An 18,945-nucleotide genomic window follows, 5' to 3' on the forward strand; every position below is an offset into this window, starting at 1 on the left:
AATGGTATGCTAAAAAGAAAAGAAAAAAGAGAAAAGAGAATGCAAATGGATAAATTTTTCCTATCCCGAATAGAAGCACACTGGGACAAGGAACACAATTGGACACCTGGAATTGTATGTGTGTTGCCAGAAATAATTATAATTATCGGTCGCACGCTCGGCCAGATGTTTAGACTGGATATGGCATTTTTATCTGCCTCTCGGGTCCCCGGGATAGGCAGATGTGGTCGACTGATGGTCTCGGCGCAGGATTTCAGCTGTTCCAAACAAAGCTGCCTTTCGCAATTGACCGATGGGGATTTTGTCAATGCCGACGGTGTTCAATTATGATGATGGTTTGTCGCAAAGTTAGTTAGGGTCACTAACTGTGGTGAGAGCAGAGAGAAAAGCGAAGAAACAGGAAGCGTTAACAACCAACACAGAGCGAACTTCATTGGACGTGGCCTTTTTATTTTTCCCCACCAGGGCTGTACAAAATTCATATAAAATTCCGGCGTTCGAAACGGGGGTGCGGTTTGTTCTCCCCCAAAAAATAATCGTCCGACAACCGCAAAATCCACGCAGGGTAGAGAACCGGGCAGAGGATGGAGGGGGGGGACAGGGATGGTAGCATTATTTACAGAGGGAGGGAAATGGCACAAGATATCCTGTGTGTTTTATATATAATTTATATATACACAGATATATATATATATTTATATTTTATCGAGAGAGATATTTACAGACTATTTCACATATCCACAAGCTTTATAAGGTAACAAAAAAGGGAGGGAACCTGGAGGAGAGGAGAACTCAAAAAGGTTTTTTTCTGTGTTCTTCGGATGGTCGGAAAAGCACCAAAAATGGAGAAAAGACGTGCCAGCCACCACAGGGGCCAAATACGTTTTGAGAGGAAGGGGGTTTCAAGGGTTCAGGAAACGAAGCCAAGAGGCCCGACGGGTCACCGGCTGATGTCCCGGTTCGAATCCCAAGCTTTCGGGGCAGGCTGTAGTTGGAGGACGCTGAAGAAGGGGTGCTTTTGGGCCTCGGAGAGGGTCACCCTTTTGGCCGGCTCGTATTCTAGCATGCCCTCCAGGAGGTCGAAGAGCTGATGGTGTTCTACGGCTTCGGACGCCAGGTATCTCTGGAAAGAGAAGCGGAGAGGAAGGGCTAGGAGGAAGAGTGGGGTGAAGTGGGGCGCCCGTTAAAAAACGATTAAGCCGGTGGGGCTGGAGGAACAGGCTGCTAAGTTTCTCCTTGTTCTGACCTAGGCTTCCTGAGACAGTAAAAATTACTGATTAGTCCCCAAAACCCTCTCTTTATTTGAACGGCTGTAAATTCTGTTCATTCCCAGCTCTGATGAGTCACAAATAGTTTGTAAAGAGTCCGACAGAAGTCTGCCACGGTCCTTCGGGATAAGGCTGATCAACACCCACCTTTATCTCCCTTGACACGTTGCCAAAGGCCTAATTGGCAATTAGCTTTGCAAAGCCACACGGAGGACAGAGTCAAAAACGGAGCTTCGGAATGTAAACCAACCAGAACGAATAAAGTTGCTTCCTGCAAAGGCTCACCTGCCTTTGCTCCTCCTTTATGTCTTATGGGAGGGGCCAATCATCTCCAAGCCTTACTCCCGAGTCGCCCCTTTTTTCCTTAACTGTTCTTGCCTTCTGGCAGCTCTGCGCATGCGCGCACTGGGAACAGGCTCCCCCTGTGCCTCGCTGATGTCAGACTCTGGACGTTCCAGAGGCAGCACATAACTCCCCGATGGCCCTGGCTCCCTCTCTGCCTCCGACGCAGAGCCTTCCCCAGACTCCAGGACTGGCCCATGTTCCTCACCAGCCTCCTCACTGTCCGACTCTGCTGCCAGCTCCGCAGGCTGCCGGCGGACCACAACACTCCTTGGTTGGCGGAAAAAGGCTGGGTGGTTTGTCAGAGAGGGCATTCCTGCGTGGGGTTGGGCTAGAGCAGGGTTCTCCAACCTTGGCAACTTTAATGTCAGCACTTCAACCTGCATTTACTCTAGTGCTGACATAAGAAGGAGAAGAGGGGGCAGCTGGCAAGAGGACGCTTGATATTTCACTTACTTATTTTCCCTGAAGATAATATCCCCTAGGAGACGAGATGGGAGGGGGGACATTCCTGGGAGCTTAAGTAGTAGATATGGGGAGAGTGATTTGGAAGAAGGCCAATGAGACGCAGAGAATTGGGGAACGGAAAGGGAAGGTTTGGGGTCAGGAAGTCAGAGTTGGCTACGCCACGATCGGAGACAGATTGTCGTGCTTAATAAAATGAAAGATTTCTTCAAAGACTATCTGTTTGGAAATGCAATTTATTTTATTTGAGACGACATCGAAACCTGACATTTAAGACTTGTGGACTTCAACTCCCAGAACTCCCAGAACTCAACTCTGGGAGTTGAAGTCCACAAGTCTTAAAGTTGCCAAGGTTGGAGACCTCTGAGCTAGAGGACCTCTAAGGTCCCTCCCGCTTCTGTGATTTTAAATAGCTGGAGGAGGAGGAGGAGGAGGCATGGACAATGGCAAATGACAGATAATCCGCTCGTTTAGTGACCGACGGTGCTGAAGTAAGTGACTTAGGGCCGTTTTTCATACTGACAGCGTCCCCATTGGTTACGAGATCATAATCTGGACGCTCGGCAACTGGCATGTTATTTATCACAGGATGGATGTATTATTACGGTTTCCTGAACGAATCAAAACTTAGTTGGGCTGGTGGGACACAGGGACAGGGCCCCGGCTTACCCGGAGCGGCTTGCAGTTTTCGCGCACATAGCGCCCCGCAGAGGTATTCTCATCCCAGTCTAAATGTCCGTGGTAGAAATATTTCTGCTTCCTAAACAGGAGGGGGGGAGGGGGAGGACAGAAAAATGTCACATGAGTGATACAGACGTTTCATTTCCCAGCTAAGTAATATCATCAGTGGGAGTGGGAGGTGGAGGAGGAGGAGGAGGAGGAGGAAGACTGTGGGGTCCTTGGTGCTCTCTGAGCGTGGTGGTTTTCTGGGAGACGTTTCATTTCCCAGCTAAGTAATATCATCAGTGGGGGTGGGAGGAGGGGGAGGGAGGAGGAAGAGAGGTGGAAGAGGAGGAGAACTGTGAGTTCCTTGGTGCTCTCTGAACTTGGTTGGTAACATCAGTGCTAGAAGGGAGTGGGGTTTGCAGAATGGAGGAGAGAGAGAAAGAGGAGGAAGATGAAAAAAGAAGACACGGACAAGGAGAAAGCGGACGAAAGGAACCCGGGGGGGGGGTCCTTGGTGCTCTCTGAGCGTGGTGGTTTTCTCGGAGACGTTTCATTTCCCAGCTAAGTAATATCATCGGTGCTAGAAGAGAGTGAAGGTTTGCCGATGATGTCACCTGGTTGTGTCATGAAACATCTGTAAAAAACAACAACCCCACCAAGCTCAGAGAGAACCAAGGACCCCACAATTCTCCTCCTCCTTCCTTCTTCTAGCACTGATGATGTTAGCTAGCTGGGTCATGAAACCTCTGCAATAAAACCGCTCAGAGAGCACCAAGGACCCCTCAGTCCTTCTCCTCCCCTTCCTCTTCCTCTTCCCTTCCTCCTCCCAAACGCCACCTCCTTCTAGCACTGATGATGTTAGCTAGTTGGGTCATGAAATCTCTGCAAGAAAACCACCAAGCTCAGAAAGCATCAATGACCCCCCCCCCCACACACACACACAGTTCAACCCTGAGCTACGAAGATTCCCTTTTAACGGTCTCGACTTCTGCTCCTAATCCAAAGCCGCTCGAGTTCCAAGCCTTTTCGACCTTCCCTGAGGATCGTACCCCCTCCTTCCTCTGCCCCCAACACTCTTACCTTGTTTTTCGGATCATCCGGGATGGGATGGGGCCTAGGATACGCTCCATCATAGCCAGGTGTTCGCGATTGTCATGGGTCTACAAGGGAGGGGGAAAAAAGTTTTAGTTGGTGGAGAAGAAAAAAAAAGACCTGGAACAGCCTGAATTTGGTTGGGCTCACCCCTTCCTTCCTGCCTCCAATGGCTCCTACCTGCCAGACTCACCTGGAACAAGGTGAAGCCCATATAATACTCGAAGATAATACAGCCGACGCTCCAAACGTCACAAGGTTGAGTCCAGCCAAGTTCTGTTGCAGCAAAAAAAAAAAAAAAAGGAGTTTCAGAGTCTGCATTTGTGGTATTCAGAGTCCGACCCGGAGCTGGGAAGAGCACCGAGGTATAATTACTGACCTAAAATGACCTCGGGTGCCCGGTAGTGCCGCGTGGAGACGATGGTGCTGTGATGCTCGTGATCGAAAGTGGCACTGCCGAAATCCACCACCCGAATGGCTGTGTTTTTGATGCTGCGCTCGTCACGTTTCTGGGAGGGGAGGGGGAGGAGAGGGGGAGGGACAGGGGTGGGATTGAAAAATTTTAGTGAGCGGCTCACTGCCCGGTTGCTGGGTGGACGTGGCCATGGGGACGTGGCCTGCTCCTGCACCACGCGGGGGGTGGGGTGGGGTGGAGGGGAGGCGTTTTTGCCCTCCCCAGGCTCTGAAGGCTTTTCTTGAGCCTCCAGGAGGGAGAAAATGGCCTCCCCCGGGCTCTGGAGGCCGGAAACGTGCCCATTTCTGGACTTCCGGTAGGCCTGTTTTTCGCCCTCCCCAGACCCCAGAGGCTTTTCTTGAGCCTCCGGGAGGGTGAAAACGGCCTTCCCGGATTCCGGAGGCCTTCTGGACTTCCGGTAGGCCCATTTTTCGCCCTCCCAGAGCCTCCGCATTGGCCCTGTACTTACCTCGCATCCAAAACTGGCCGTGTGGAGACTCCTGGGAGGGGAGGGTTGGGGTGGGCGGGGCCAACCAGTCCTTGCAACTACCGGTTCGGCGAACCAGATGTAAAATTAGCATCCGGTTCGCAAGAACCGGTCAGAACTGGCTGAATCCCACCCCTGGGGAAGGAAAAGTTGGAGTTAGCAGCAAGGACAATGTTCTCCCACCTTCATGCCGAACCCAAAGTAGCCCTGAAGGGGAGGGAGGCCATACCAGAGGAGGAGACATTCCTGGTGACACAAGCTCACCTTTTCCAGGTTGTAGGTCATCTCGTAGTCCGAATTGACGAACAGGATGTTCTCCGGCTTGAGGTCTGTATGGGTGAGCTTGTTCTCGTGTAGAACTGGGAGAGAGAGAAAGTGTAAGAGAGAGGGAGGGAAGGAAGAAAGGAGGTGGAGAGAAAGAATGGAGGGGGAATGGAGAAGAAAGATACAAAGATAGGACGGACAGAAGGAAGGAGAGAGGGAGGTTGATAGACACAGACAGACAGAGATAGGGAAGGGAGGGAAGAAGAAGTGGAGAGAGAAAATGGAGAGGAAATGGAGAGGAAAGATACAAAGATTGGAAAGAAGGAAGGGAGGGAAGATTGATACATAGATACAGACAGATGGAGATAGGAAAGGGAGGGAGGGAAGAAAGGAAGTGGAAAGAAAGAATGGAAGGAAATGGAAAGATACAGAGATTGGATGGATTGAGCGATGGAAGGGAGGGAGGGAAGGAAGGGATTGGTAGACACAAAAACAGACAGATGGTGATAGGGGAGGGAGGGAAGAAAGGAAGGAAGGAAAAGATTGATAGGGATAGATGGATGATCATTTAGATTGACAGGTAGGTAGGTAGAGGAGTGGAAGGATGGAGGTAGGAAAAGGAGGAAACCCCACGTTTGCATGCACCCTCCTACATTCAAAGTCACTGCCAGCTAAGGTGTCATAAATCCTTATTCGAATTCAAAACCAATTGGAATGACCCCCCCACTCCCTACCCCTCTTCTTTCAGCCTTCTGCTCCCCCCTTCCCACCCCGGACACTCACATCTGACCGCCTGGCACACTTGGTAGGCCATGTGCCTGATCTGGTGGAGCGGGTAGGGCAGGTAGTTGTTATCCTTCAGGAAGTCGAACGTGCTGAGGCCCAGGAGCTCAAAAGAGATGCACATGTGTCCGTGATAGTCGAACCAGTCGTACATCCGGACGCAGAGGCTGAAAGGGGGAAACCGAGGCAAAGAGGAGGAGGAGGAGGAGGGGTTGGGAAGAGGGAAATGAACTTTTCAAAAATTGACTCGGCACCCGAGAAAGGGCAGGTTAGTCTGGACTGAAACATGGAGCACAGCGATGGGTGAATGTGAAGGAAGCAATGACTGCGGCCAATAAAAATAGGGAAAGGGGGGGAGCAATCATCCATAAGGACCCTAAACATGGGAAGACAGATTGCAGAGGATCTGGGGATGCCACAAATTAATTAATTAATTAAGATGTATTTGTTTGTTTGTTTGTTTATTTTGCTGCCTATTTGCTCATGGCAACTTACAGAATATAAAAACCACATTTGAAAACAGTAAAATTAATTTAAAAAAAAAATCAAATCAATTAATGTAATAAAATCAATTAATGTAATTGATTTAGGCCCCCTCTCACTCAGGAGGGCGCCTAAATTCAACTTACTTTTGGTTGTTGGGATCTTTCTCGTTAATTTTCTCCAGCACGTTGATCTCCAAGCGAGCGGCTTCTTTGTATTTCTCGACGTTCTTGATGATTTTGAGCGCCACCCGGGTATTGCCCCTGGGGGGGGAGGGGGGGGAACCATGGAGAAAGTAAGAAATGGGATTGAGGTCCCAGGAAAGCAACAGGGCAGGCGGACTGACCCAGCCCTGCTTGTAAAATGCACTTTCTCTGCTCTGTTCTGCTCTGGCGTAATAAAGGCCAAGACAGACCAGCTTGGCACATTGATGCTCAACTGTAGTTTGCTTGTCTTAAGGCCTTGGCTGGCTGGGGAATTCTGGGAGTTGAAGTTCAGGCCTCTTAAAGTTGCTCGGGTTTGAGAAACACTGGATCTATCTATCTACCTACCTACCTATCTTCCATCATCTTATCTATTTATCTATCTATCTATCTATCTATCTATCTATCTATCTACCTACCTTATCTCTTATCTATTCTATATTTATCTTCCATTATCTACCTTTTTATCTTATCTATGATCCATCATCTATCATCCATTATCTATCTACCTTATATCTTATCCATCTACCTATATCTATCCATCTATATACCTATATCTATCTACCTATCTATCTATCTATCTACCTATATCTATCTATCTATTCTATATCTTCTACTTTATCTACCTTATATCTTATCTATGATCCATCATCTATGATCCATTATCTATCTACCTTATATCTTATCTCTTATCCATCTACCTATATCTATCCATCTATCTATTCTATATCTATCTTCTCTTATCTTCTACCTTATCTTCTATCTTATCTATGATCCATCATCTACCTATCTATCATCCATTATCTACCTTATATCTTATCCATCTAGCTATATCTATCCATCTATATATCTACTGTATCTATCTATATCTACCTATCTATATCTCTATCTATCATCTATATGAATCTTTCTTATTATCTATCATCTTATCCATCCATCTCCAATCTGTTTCTATTTCTTCTGTATCTATCATTTATTTCGAACTATATCTGTTATCTTCTCTATATCTCCCATCCATCCATCCATCCATCCATCCAATCTCTCTCTCTCTCTCTCTCTCTTCCCCCCCCCTTCCGTCTGTTGGTCTAACTCTATCTATCCCTCCATCTTGGATCTGTGGCGGCCATCCAGTTTAGGAGGAAAATCTGGAGCCAGCTGGACTTCCATCCTGGCTGGGGAGGGAAACACCAGTCAACTTTCCAGCAGCCCGAGCCAGTTTCCCCTCACCTGCGGTGATCGATGCACTGCACCACGCGACCGAAGGTACCTTCCCCGAGAGTGGTGATGATCTCATCTGCAGAGGAAAGGAGACAGAAGAGGTTTGGGGGCAGGGGAGGGGAGAAGAGGAGAGGGTGAGAGGCGGGGCCCGGCATCTGAGGGCCAAACAACAAAACATCACCACCAAAAAATAAAAAAAAAAAATAAAAGAGACTATCTTGGCCAGTCCCTAACGCTTCAGATATCAATACAGAAAAAAATTAAATGGGAGGGAGGGAGGGAAAGAAGGATAGAGGCAAAAAGGGAGAAAAGAAAAAAAAAGGAGGGGGAAAAAAAAAAGACTGCGGTTTGGTCTTTTATTTAAAAAAAAAAACACTGCAAAGAGAGAGAGGAAATAAAACAACAGAACAAACGAGGAAAAGGGAGGAAGCTAAGAACAATTCTGTAACTGCGACGGGAGCTTAACTAGAGACGGGATTAATGTTACGATTTCGCAGTACATCTCTCTTGCAGACAGTCGCCGACCCGATAGATGAGGTGGCCTTCCACGTCGACTTCCACGTTCTTGGCTCTCCTCCTGCTGCCGGGACGACTCTGCTGCCGGGGAGGCCCCCCCAAAAACGCAGCGGCGGCGGCGGTGGTGGGGCGGAGAGGGGAGGGTTTTCATTCATTCATTCATTGTTTTCACCCGGGCGGCGAAGGGGGGAAGCCAGCCAAGTGGACACGGTGGGCCCGTGGCGGATATGGAGGTGGTGGTGGTGGCGGGACGAATTCCAGGCCAAGTTCGTAACGGCACAGAGGCGTATAGGTATAAACAATATACAACACACGTGAACAATAAGAGGGGTGGCAAGGGAGGAAAAGCAATGCTCAACACACACACAGAAACACACACTCTTGCGCGCCCGCCGGCTCAGGGTGGTCTTTGCAGGTGGTCCTCGACTTACGACCACAATGGAGCTTCCCCCCACCCCCAAAGCGAGATGCTTATTAAGTGATCTTCGCCCCCCCTTTTTATTACGACCTTCCTTGCCACCGCTGTTAAGCTAGTCACATGGTCGTTAAGCAAATCTGCCTTCCCCCCATGGCTTGTAAGGAAGTCGCAAAAGGGAAATCACGCGACCCGGGACGCTGCGACCGTCGTTAACTGTGAATCAAGCGTCCGATGTAAATCGCGTGACCGTGGGGGAATGCTTCCATGGTCGTTAAGCGTGGAAAAGTGCGGTCATTAAGTCCCTTTTTTTCCCCAGGGCGGTTGTGACTTTGAACGGTGGCTAAAATGAACGGTCGTAAGTCGAGGACTACCTGTATATATATAAAATAAAATAAATAAATAAACAGGTATCATCCATCAAAGTTAGGGAGAGCGTCTTCTGCAAATGGGGACACATATCAAGTAAAGGTCAGCGACGGAATGACAGAAAAAAGGCCCCCAGCCACTCCTCCTCCTTTCCCAGGAACGGCTTTATTATTATTATTATTATTATTATTATTATTATTATTATTATTATTATTATTATTATTTATTTCTATACCGCCCTTCTCCTGCGGGACTCGGGGCGGTGTACAGCCAAGATAAAACATGGCATATAAAAATTTAAAAACAATTTAAAAAACAATTAAATAATTTTGGCCCAAGATATTAAAAACAACCCAATTAAAACCAATTAAATACTTTCTAGTATTGGGGAGGGGGACAGTGGTGGGTTTAAAAATTTTTTTGCTACTGGTTCGGTGGGCGTGGCTAGGTGGGGGGGGCATGTGACTGAGTGGGCGTGGCCAATTTGACAGCACTCACACCCACTCAGTCACATGACACGCCCCCCACCTAGCCACGCCCACAGGAAAAGGTAGGAAAATTTGGGGAATTTCCACCTATCTACCTACGCTTCCTTCCCCCCCCACCTCTTTGTTCAGGCTGCTTATCTTCCGCGGCGGCTGGTCCAGAGTCTGGAAGGCAAGCTGACAGGAGTTTTCAGTGGCCCCCCAGCCAGCCGCCGCTGCTGGAAAGCGGCTGGCAAAGAAGCCTCTTTGAGAGCTGCTTTGTGGCTTCGGCGGTTGGCTGCAGGCCGCTGAAAAGAACCAAAGTTTGCGGAAACAGCTGCTGCCATCGTCATGTTCTTCGCGCGTGTGCATCCCATTGGATTTGCAAGGCAATGCTATGTGCGCGTGCGAAGAACATGGCGACGAACATGGGGGCGGGGCGAGCGGTGACCGGAGGGATCGGTTTGGGGGCGTGGCCAGCCGGCCACCGCTACCAGTTCGGCAACCTTGGCCAAATTTCCGCCAACAGTTCGCACGAACCGTCTGAATACCACCTCTGGACGGTGGAGATATATCCCAGTTCAAGCTACAATTTTCCAGCTTGCCTGTTCTAGAAGCAATACGGGTGGGATTATTATATCCTCTCTGCTCCCCGATTTTCTGAACAGCCAGCCCAGATTTGGACGCTGGCTGGGGGTGAATTGATTTCCTAAATTCTCTTAAATTGGGTGCGGTTACACAACGCCTCCCTTAACAACTGCAATTTGGTGGTAAGTCAAGGACTGTGTGTATAGGCAGAAGACGGCTTCTAGACGGACGTTAAAATAAAATAAAATAAAATAAAAAAATTACAAAGATTTCAAAGATTTCACGAGATTTTTGAAACTTTCAGACCCGTTTTTGAAGGCAGAGAATTTTATGAAATGAATAGATGTTATCAACCATCATTCCACTGTTGTAGTCTGCTCAGAAATTTATCGATCTATCCATCCACTCATCCGATTTATACGTAAATAAGTCCGGACATAAATAAGTTTAATAAATTGGCCCATAACTCCAGGGGAAAAGTTTGGGTTTTTTTTTAAATGCTTTTGAAAAGGTTAATAGGGTTGGACAAGATTAGCTTTGCTGGGGGGGGGGTGGAGATGGAGGCAGCTTGATCATTTCAAAGAGCCACCACTGAAAAGATTCTGATCAGAAATGTTTTACTTTGAAGTTCTATAAAATAAATATATAGAAATAATATTCTGGATTATATGAAGGCCTTTAAAAGCTTAGTATCGTGCAGCAGAAACTTTAGACAAGGAAATTCCTTAAAATCACATTTTCCCCCCAAGCTTCCACTACTGCCAGTCCCAGAAAAAAAATGTAAATTTCCAAGCAACTCAAAACCAACATGAATGTTCCTAGGACAGACTCGGATCCCATTCCGTGATGCCGATTTCCCACGAATCCAGAATGCCATTCCTAAGCGAATTCCAGAGATCTGGAGAAGGCCGAAGAGATTCTGACACTGCCTGGATCAAAGGATCGGAAGCAGCAGAGATTACTCACCGAGGAGGAACGGCTGAAGGAGCGGCTTCCGTGCCGTCTCCGTTGCCGTTTCCGCTGGTTGCTCTTGCAGTTCCGGTAACTGCCGTCCCGGGAACGTTGGTACTCATCCGAAGGGTGGTATTCGGGTTCGTAGTAGGCATCGCCGCCCCGGTCGCTGTAGCCGTCTCGCCGGTAATCCTCCAGGTATCGCCGGTCATAGGCACGTCGGTCGGACGAGTGATCGTCGTAACTGAGAGGAAGAGCGAAATTAAAGCGATCCAGGAAACCGACTTAAGTTGTTGTTGATCATTTAATGACACCATAATCTTTTGCAGGGTGGAGTTGGGGCAACTGAATGGAGATGAGTGTTTACTGGCCGGATGCCTTTCCTGTCGCCAGTGCAGAGTTTTTCCCAGCAGATAATATTCTCATTGTGCCCAGAGAGAGAAATATCTGCCTCGACCTAGGATCGAACTCACAGCCTCCTGATTGTGAGGCGAGAGGTTCACCTCTAGGCCACCGCATCACTCATCCTGAAAACCGACTATATGAGAATAGAATAGAATAGAATAGAATAGAATAGAATAGAATAGAATAGAATAGAATAGAATAGAATAGAATAGAATAGAATAGAATAGAATAAGAATAAGAATAAGAGTAGAGTAGAGTAGAGTAGAGTAGAGTAGAGCAGAATAAGAATAAGAATAAGAATAAGAATAAGAATAAGAGTAGAGTAGAGTAGAGTAGAGTAGAGTAGAGTAGGACCGGACAGGACAGGACAGGACAGGACAGAACAGGACAGAACAGAACAGAACAGAACAGAACAGAACAGAATAGAATTCTTTATTGGCCGAGTGTGATTGGACACAAGGAATTCGTCTTTGGTGCATACGCTCTCAGTGTACATAAAAGATACATTCGTCAAGAATCATAAGGTACAACACTTAATGATAGTCATAGGGAACAAATAAGCAATGATTCACTTAACAACTGAAGTGATTAACAATTAGGATTAACAACTAGGCTCAAACGGTCATAAAATTAGGCATGGCTCACTTAACAGCTATTCTGCTTAGGAAGGGAAATTCTGGTCTCAATTCTGGTCGAGGACTACCTATAGAAGAGTCCGTTTAGTGACCGTCTAAAGTTACAGCAGCACTGAAAAAAATGATTTATGGTCATTTTTCACACATTTGACCGTTGCAGCATCCCCATGGTCAAGTGGCCAAAATTCCGACGCTTAACAACTGACTCATACTTATGACGATTTCAATGTTCCCCCAGGTCATGTGATCCCTTTGACAAGCACAGTCACTGGGGAAGCCAGATTCACCTAAACCACCGTATGACTAACTTTAACTGCAGTGGTTCGCTTAATAACTGTGGCAGAAAGGTTGTAAAATGAAGCAAAACTCACTCAGCAACTCCCTCGGTTAGCAATGGAAATGTTGGGCTCGACTGTGGTTGTAAGTCGAGGACTAACTGCATTGAAGCCTTCTCCTCGCAGGCTCCGTTTTGGGGACTCACTCACCTCCGGGATCGGACGTGATAGCTGTCCTCTCTGTGACGCCATCGCTCACTGCTACTCGAGTGGGAACGACTCCGTCGCCGCTTGTGTTTACGGCTTCGGTAACACTCGCGGTAGCTGCCCCGGCTGCTGCGTTCCGAAGACAGAAACCTCCGAGAACGAGGCATCTGGCAAGGGGAGGAAAAGAATCAGAAGACCAACCGGAGAGGTTGAACCTTAAAAGTGGTAAGAAACAGCCAAAAAACAACAAACAAACAAACATGTATGCAACCACCCTGCAAGGTAGGCCAGTTGGAAGGAAAAAGGAAGCTGGGCAGTTAAAAGGAAGAAACAGCTGCGATCACACATTGCTCCTAGAAGCACGAAGCCGAAAACACCAGCCTGAAGACGACGAATTAGACTACTAGATTATTTATTTATTTATTACATGTATTTATATGCTGCCATTCTCCCAAAGGACTCAGAGCGGCGAACACAAGTTAAGAAACAAGTACAATAAAATCATAATTTAATCCAAATAATTAATTAGTAGTAAATAATAAAGCCCGGAATCAGCCCGGAATCAGTCTCAGCCTATTTGTTTGAAAAGCCAAGTCTTCAAGTCTTATGTTATATATTATATATATATGTATTATATATCAATTTTCTTACTTCTTCGTAGGGTTTATGTGTGTTTTTCTTCTAGCCAGGTTGTATTATATATTATACACTTACACATATATATTTTATATATATTATTATATATTATACACTTACACATATTATACAAGTACACGGGAAGAAACCCGAGATATTAACTGTACGTACACACACACACACACACACACACACATATATGTAGGTCTTTGGTTATTCGGGTTTTCTCCCGCGTAAAATTGGAAGTGTCTTGGCGACGTTTTGACGAAGTCTCATTCGTCATCTTCAGGCTGGTGTTCTCGGCTTCATGCTTCTAGGAGCAATGTGTGTGATCGCAGCTGTTTCTTCCTTTTAACTCCCACTAGCAGTTCAAAGGAAGAAACAGCTGCGATCACACACATTGCTCCTAGAAGCCCAAAGCCGAAAACACCAGACTGAAGACGACGAATGAGACTACTAGATTATATATTATACACTTACACATATATATTTTATATATATTATTATATATTATACACTTACACATATATATTTTATATATATTATTATATATTATACACTTACACATATTATACAATTACACGGGAAGAAACACTTCCAATTTTACGTGGGAGAAGACCCGAATAACCAAAGACCTACATACAAGCACCCGCGAAAACCTGAGAAAACAAATATATATATATATATATATATATATATATTGCTCCTGGAAGCACGAAGCCGAGAACACCAGCCTGAAGATGACGAATGAGACTTCGTCGAAACGTCGCCAAGACACTTCCAATTTTACGTGGGAGAAGACCCGAATAACCAAAGACCTACATACAAACACCCGCGAAAACCTGAGAAAACAAATATATATATATATATATATATATATATATATATATATATATATATTGCTCCTGGAAGCACGAAGCCGAGAACACCAGCCTGAAGATGACGAATGAGACTTCGTCGAAACGTCGCCAAGACACTTCCAATTTTACGTGGGAGAAGACCCGAATAACCAAAGACCTACATACAAACACCCGCGAAAACCTGAGAAAACAAATATATATATATATATATATGCATATTCTTTCTAGCCAGGTTTTTACCTACGTAAACTACGTAGGTAAAACCTGGCTAGAAAGAATATGCACATAAAAGCCTACGAAAAAGAAAAAGACATATATATATATATATATATATGTAGGTCTTTGGTTATTTGGGTCTTCTCCCACGTAAAATTGGAAGTGTCTTGGCGACGTTTCGACGAAGTCTCATTCGTCATCTTCAGGCTGGTGTTCTCGGCTTCGTGCTTCCAGGAGCAATAATATATATATATTACATTATATATAATTATATATTACATCCCTCTCCCGCCCTCAATTTATTTATTTATATATATATATATATTTAAGAAAAAATACATTTTATTTTATTTTATTTATTTTTTTAATTATTTATTCATTTATTAAATACATTTTAACTCGAGGCGGCTGAATGGGGCCCAAGGACGGCCTACCTGGCAGGGCTGTTGTGCAGCCATCGCCCCGGGAGGCGCTTTTTTTTTTTTTTTTTTTTCCTTTTTAAGAGGCCCGGTCGGGACGGAGGCCTCCCCGGCTGCTCCGCCGGCCTCCCCCGGGCCTGTTTCGGGGGTCCCGAAGAGCCTCCGAGGCCTCCCCCGGCCCGGCCCCGCCGCCTCGCCTCGCCTCGCCTCACCTTCTTGGCCGTCAGCCCCGTGCGCTTGTCCCACAGGAAGTCCGTCGTGGCGGCGGCTCGTCCTTTCCCCGCCCGGCCGGCCGCCCGTCCGTCGTCGCCGCTTCGCCTCAGCGTCCCCGCCGCCGCCGCCGCCCGGGGTCGCTCTGAGGAAAGCTCGGGGCTGAGGGGGGGGGAGGGGGAGGGCGAAACGGGAGGAGGGGCTTTACCGCGCATGCGCCGCCACGCACGGACGGCGTCACAAAGCGCCCTGAAACGTCCCCTTTTTTTTTGCGCGCCCCAGGATCGTCGAAAGTGACAGAGAGGACGACGGTCCCGGTGGGGGGGTGGAGGAGTGGGGGAAATCAACCTTGCGCCGGCAGCTTCCGGGTGCGCTTCGCAAGAAATGTTTTCCTCCAATGAATTAGAATAGAAAAGAAAAGAGAGAAAAGAAAAAAGGAAAGGAAAGGAAAGGAAAGGAAAGGAAAGGAAAGAGTAATAGAATATAGGAAATAGGAAATGAATAGAATAGAATAGAATGGAATGGAATGGAATGGAATGGAATGGAAGTAGAGTGGAGTGGAGTGGAGTGGAGCAGAGTAAAGTAGAATATAGAAATAGAATATAGGAAATAGGAAATGAATAGAATAGAATAGAATAGGAAATAGAGTAGAGTAAAGTAGAATAGAATAGGAAATAGAATAGAATAGAATAGAATAGGAAATAGAATAGAATAGAATAGAATAGGAAATAGAATAGAATAGAATAGAATAGGAGTAGAGTAGAGTAGAATAGAATAGGAAATAGTAATAGGAAATAGGAAATGAATAGAATAGAATAGAAGTAGAAGTAGAGTAAAGTAGAATAGAATAGGAAATAGAATAGAATAGAATAGAATAGGAAATAGAATAGAATAGAATAGAATAGGAGTAGAGTAGAGTAGAATAGAATAGGAAATAGTAATAGGAAATAGGAAATGAATAGAATAGAATAGAATAGAATAGAATAGGAGTAGAGTAGAGTAGAATAGAATAGAATAGGAAATAGTAATAGGAAATAGGAAATGAATAGAATAGAATAGAATAGAATAGAATAGAATAGAATAGAATAGAATAGAATAGAAGTAGAGTAGAGCAGAGCAGAGTAAAGTAGAATATAGGAATAGAATATAGGAAATAGGAAATGAAAAGAATAGAATAGAAGTAGAGTAGAGTTGAATAGAATAGAATGGAATGGAATAGAATGGAATGGAATGGAATGGAAGTAGAGTGGAGTGGAGTAGAGCAGAGCAGAGTAAAGTAGAATATAGAAATAGAATATAGGAAATAGGAAATGAATAGAATAGAATAGAAGTAGAGTAGAGTTGAATAGAGAATAGAATAGAATAGAATAGGAAATAGGAAATGAATAGAATGGAATGGAATGGAATGGAACGGAATAGAAGTAGAGTAGAGTAGAGTAGAATATAGGAATAGAATATAGGAAATAGGAAATGAAAAGAATAGAATAGAAGTAGAGTAGAGTTGAATAGAATAGAATAGAATAGAATAGAATAGAATAGAATAGAATAGAATAGAATAGGAAATAGGAAATGAATAGAATGGAATGGAATGGAATGGAACGGAATAGAAGTAGAGTAGAGTAGAATATAGGAATAGAATATAGGAAATAGGAAATGAAAAGAATGGAATAGAAGTAGAGTAGAGTTGAATAGAATAGAATAGAATAGAATAGAATAGAATAGGAAATAGGAAATGAATAGAATGGAATGGAATGGAATGGAACGGAACGGAATAGAAGTAGAGTAGAGTAGAGTAGAATATAGGAATAGAATATAGGAAATAGGAAATGAAAAGAATAGAATAGAAGTAGAGTAGAGTTGAATAGAATAGAATAGAATAGAATAGAATGGAATGGAATGGAATGGAATGGAATGGAATGGAATGGAATGGAAGTAGAGTGGAGTGGAGTAGAGCAGAGCAGAGTAAAGTAGAATATAGAAATAGAATATAGGAAATAGGAAATGAATAGAATAGAATAGAATTAGAGTAGAGTAGAATAGAGAATAGAATAGAATAGAATAGGAAATAGGAAATGAATAGAATGGAATGGAATGGAATGGAACGGAATAGAAGTAGAGTAGAGTAGAGTAGAATATAGGAATAGAATATAGGAAATAGGAAATGAAAAGAATAGAATAGAAGTAGAGTAGAGTTGAATAGAATAGAATAGAATAGAATAGAATAGAATAGGAAATAGGAAATGAATAGAATGGAATGGAATGGAACGGAATAGAAGTAGAGTAGAGTAGAGTAGAATATAGGAATAGAATATAGGAAATAGGAAATGAAAAGAATAGAATAGAAGTAGAGTAGAGTTGAATAGAATAGAATAGAATAGAATAGAATAGAATAGAATAGAATAAGATAGAATAAGATAGAATAAGATAGAATAAGATATGGAATGGAATGGAATGGAATGGAATGGAATGGAATGGAATGGAATGGAATAGAATAAGATATGGAATGGAATAGAATAGAATAGAATAGAATAGAATAGAATAGAATAGGAAATAGGAAATGAATAGAATGGAATGGAATGGAACGGAATAGAAGTAGAGTAGAGTAGAGTAGAATATAGGAATAGAATATAGGAAATAGGAAATGAAAAGAATAGAATAGAATAGAATAGAATAGAATAGAATAGAATAGAATAGAATAGAATTCTTTATTGGCCAAGTGTGATTGGACACACAAGGAATTTGTCTTTGGTGCGTATGCTCTCAGTGTACATAAAAAGACGATACATTCTTCAAGAATCATAAGGTACAACACTTAAAGCATTGAGAGCATAGGCACCAAGACAAATTCCTTGTGTGTCCAATCACACTTGGCCAATAATATGCCATTTTCTCTCTATTTTGGGGGGTGGGGGGGAAGAGAGGGGGGGCAATAACAGGAAAATATTTATAGCTCAGGGTTCATTTTTCATTTCATTTTATTTGATTTATAGGGTTCAAATGAGACAGTTGGCTTGCTTATAAATATTATAAATATTAATACTGAATTAAATATTTTGTTTACAATTTGGGTTGAGCTCCTTATATTTGGCCCACGTCCTTTAGGGTTCTTGCCCTTGAAAGCTAAAATATAAATTTTACGGGGAAAAAAATCCACAACGACAACTAAAAGCGAAACCACTTGTCCGTTTTACTTAAAAACAAACACACATGCGCAGTAGAGGCAGGCCCGAGCTGGAGCACGTGACCTCCGCCTCGGCTCTCTCGCTCTAGCGATTGAATGGAGGGGCGGGGAAAATTCACCGCCACGCCCCCCCTCGAGCCACGCCCCTTCCCAGGCACCACGTTCCACGTGGGGAAAAAAAATATATTAACAAAAGCAACTTTCCCACGCCTGGAAGGTAATACAATTAGCAACTCCTGCGGGACAGATCCTTAATTTCCATCAAAAAGATATTACTATTTACTCATTAATTTATGTAAGTTTGATCAATTAAACAGATTTATTTTCTAAATGTAATAAATAAGGAATAAAATCGGTCATTGTGACTGGTAAGAAGAAGATTATGCCTCCTCAGGATAGATAGATAGATAGATAGATAGATAGATAGATAGATAGATAGATAGATAGATAGATAGATAGATATGGATGGATAGATAGATAGATAGATAGATAGTGCCCTCAACATTAAGTGTTGTACCTTATGATTCTTGACGAATGTATCTTTTATGTACACTGAGAGCTTATGCACCAAAGATGAATTCCTTGTGTGTCCAATCACACTTGGCCAATAAAAAAAAATATTCTATTCTATTCTATTCTATTCTATTCTATTCTATTCTATTCTATTCTATTCTATTCCATTCCATTCTATTCCACTCCACTCCTTCTATTCTACTCTACTCTACTCTACCCCACTCCGTTCCCTTCCCTTCCACTCCACTCCACTCCACTCCACTCCACTCCACTCCACTCCACTCCACTCCACTCCACTCTACTTCTGTTCTGTTCTGTTCTGTTCTGTTCTGTTCTGTTCTGTTCTACTCTACTCTACTC

General features: G+C 44.2%; 1 protein-coding gene across 4 annotated transcripts; it reads right to left on the minus strand.

The window, feature by feature from the left end:
- Window positions 1-429: 429 nt before the first annotated feature.
- Window positions 430-15,099, minus strand: CLK2 (CDC like kinase 2). Of its 4 annotated transcripts, none has more exons than XM_034406970.3 (13): window positions 14,894-15,099; window positions 12,554-12,717; window positions 11,044-11,272; window positions 8,226-8,319; window positions 7,735-7,801; window positions 6,451-6,567; window positions 5,822-5,988; window positions 5,039-5,133; window positions 4,213-4,342; window positions 4,027-4,109; window positions 3,822-3,901; window positions 2,745-2,835; window positions 430-1,123 (listed from the first exon to the last, which is right to left on the minus strand). In XM_034406970.3, the coding sequence occupies exons 2-13, from the start codon at window positions 12,715-12,717 to the stop codon at window positions 941-943; spliced, it is 1,500 nt and encodes a 499-aa protein (XP_034262861.2). In that variant the 5' UTR covers window positions 14,894-15,099; the 3' UTR covers window positions 430-940. The 4 variants fall into 4 exon arrangements, with proteins under 4 accessions (XP_034262861.2, XP_034262860.2, XP_087737502.1 ...); XM_034406969.3 differs by having other exon boundaries at window positions 8,226-8,322; window positions 14,894-15,090; XM_087881376.1 differs by lacking the exon at window positions 8,226-8,319 and having other exon boundaries at window positions 729-1,123; window positions 14,894-15,038.
- Window positions 15,100-18,945: the final 3,846 nt, after the last annotated feature.

This window comes from Pantherophis guttatus, chromosome 18 (assembly GCF_059756535.1).
Source record: "Pantherophis guttatus breed Tessera chromosome 18, ASM5975653v1, whole genome shotgun sequence".
Lineage (NCBI taxonomy): Eukaryota > Metazoa > Chordata > Lepidosauria > Squamata > Colubridae > Pantherophis > Pantherophis guttatus.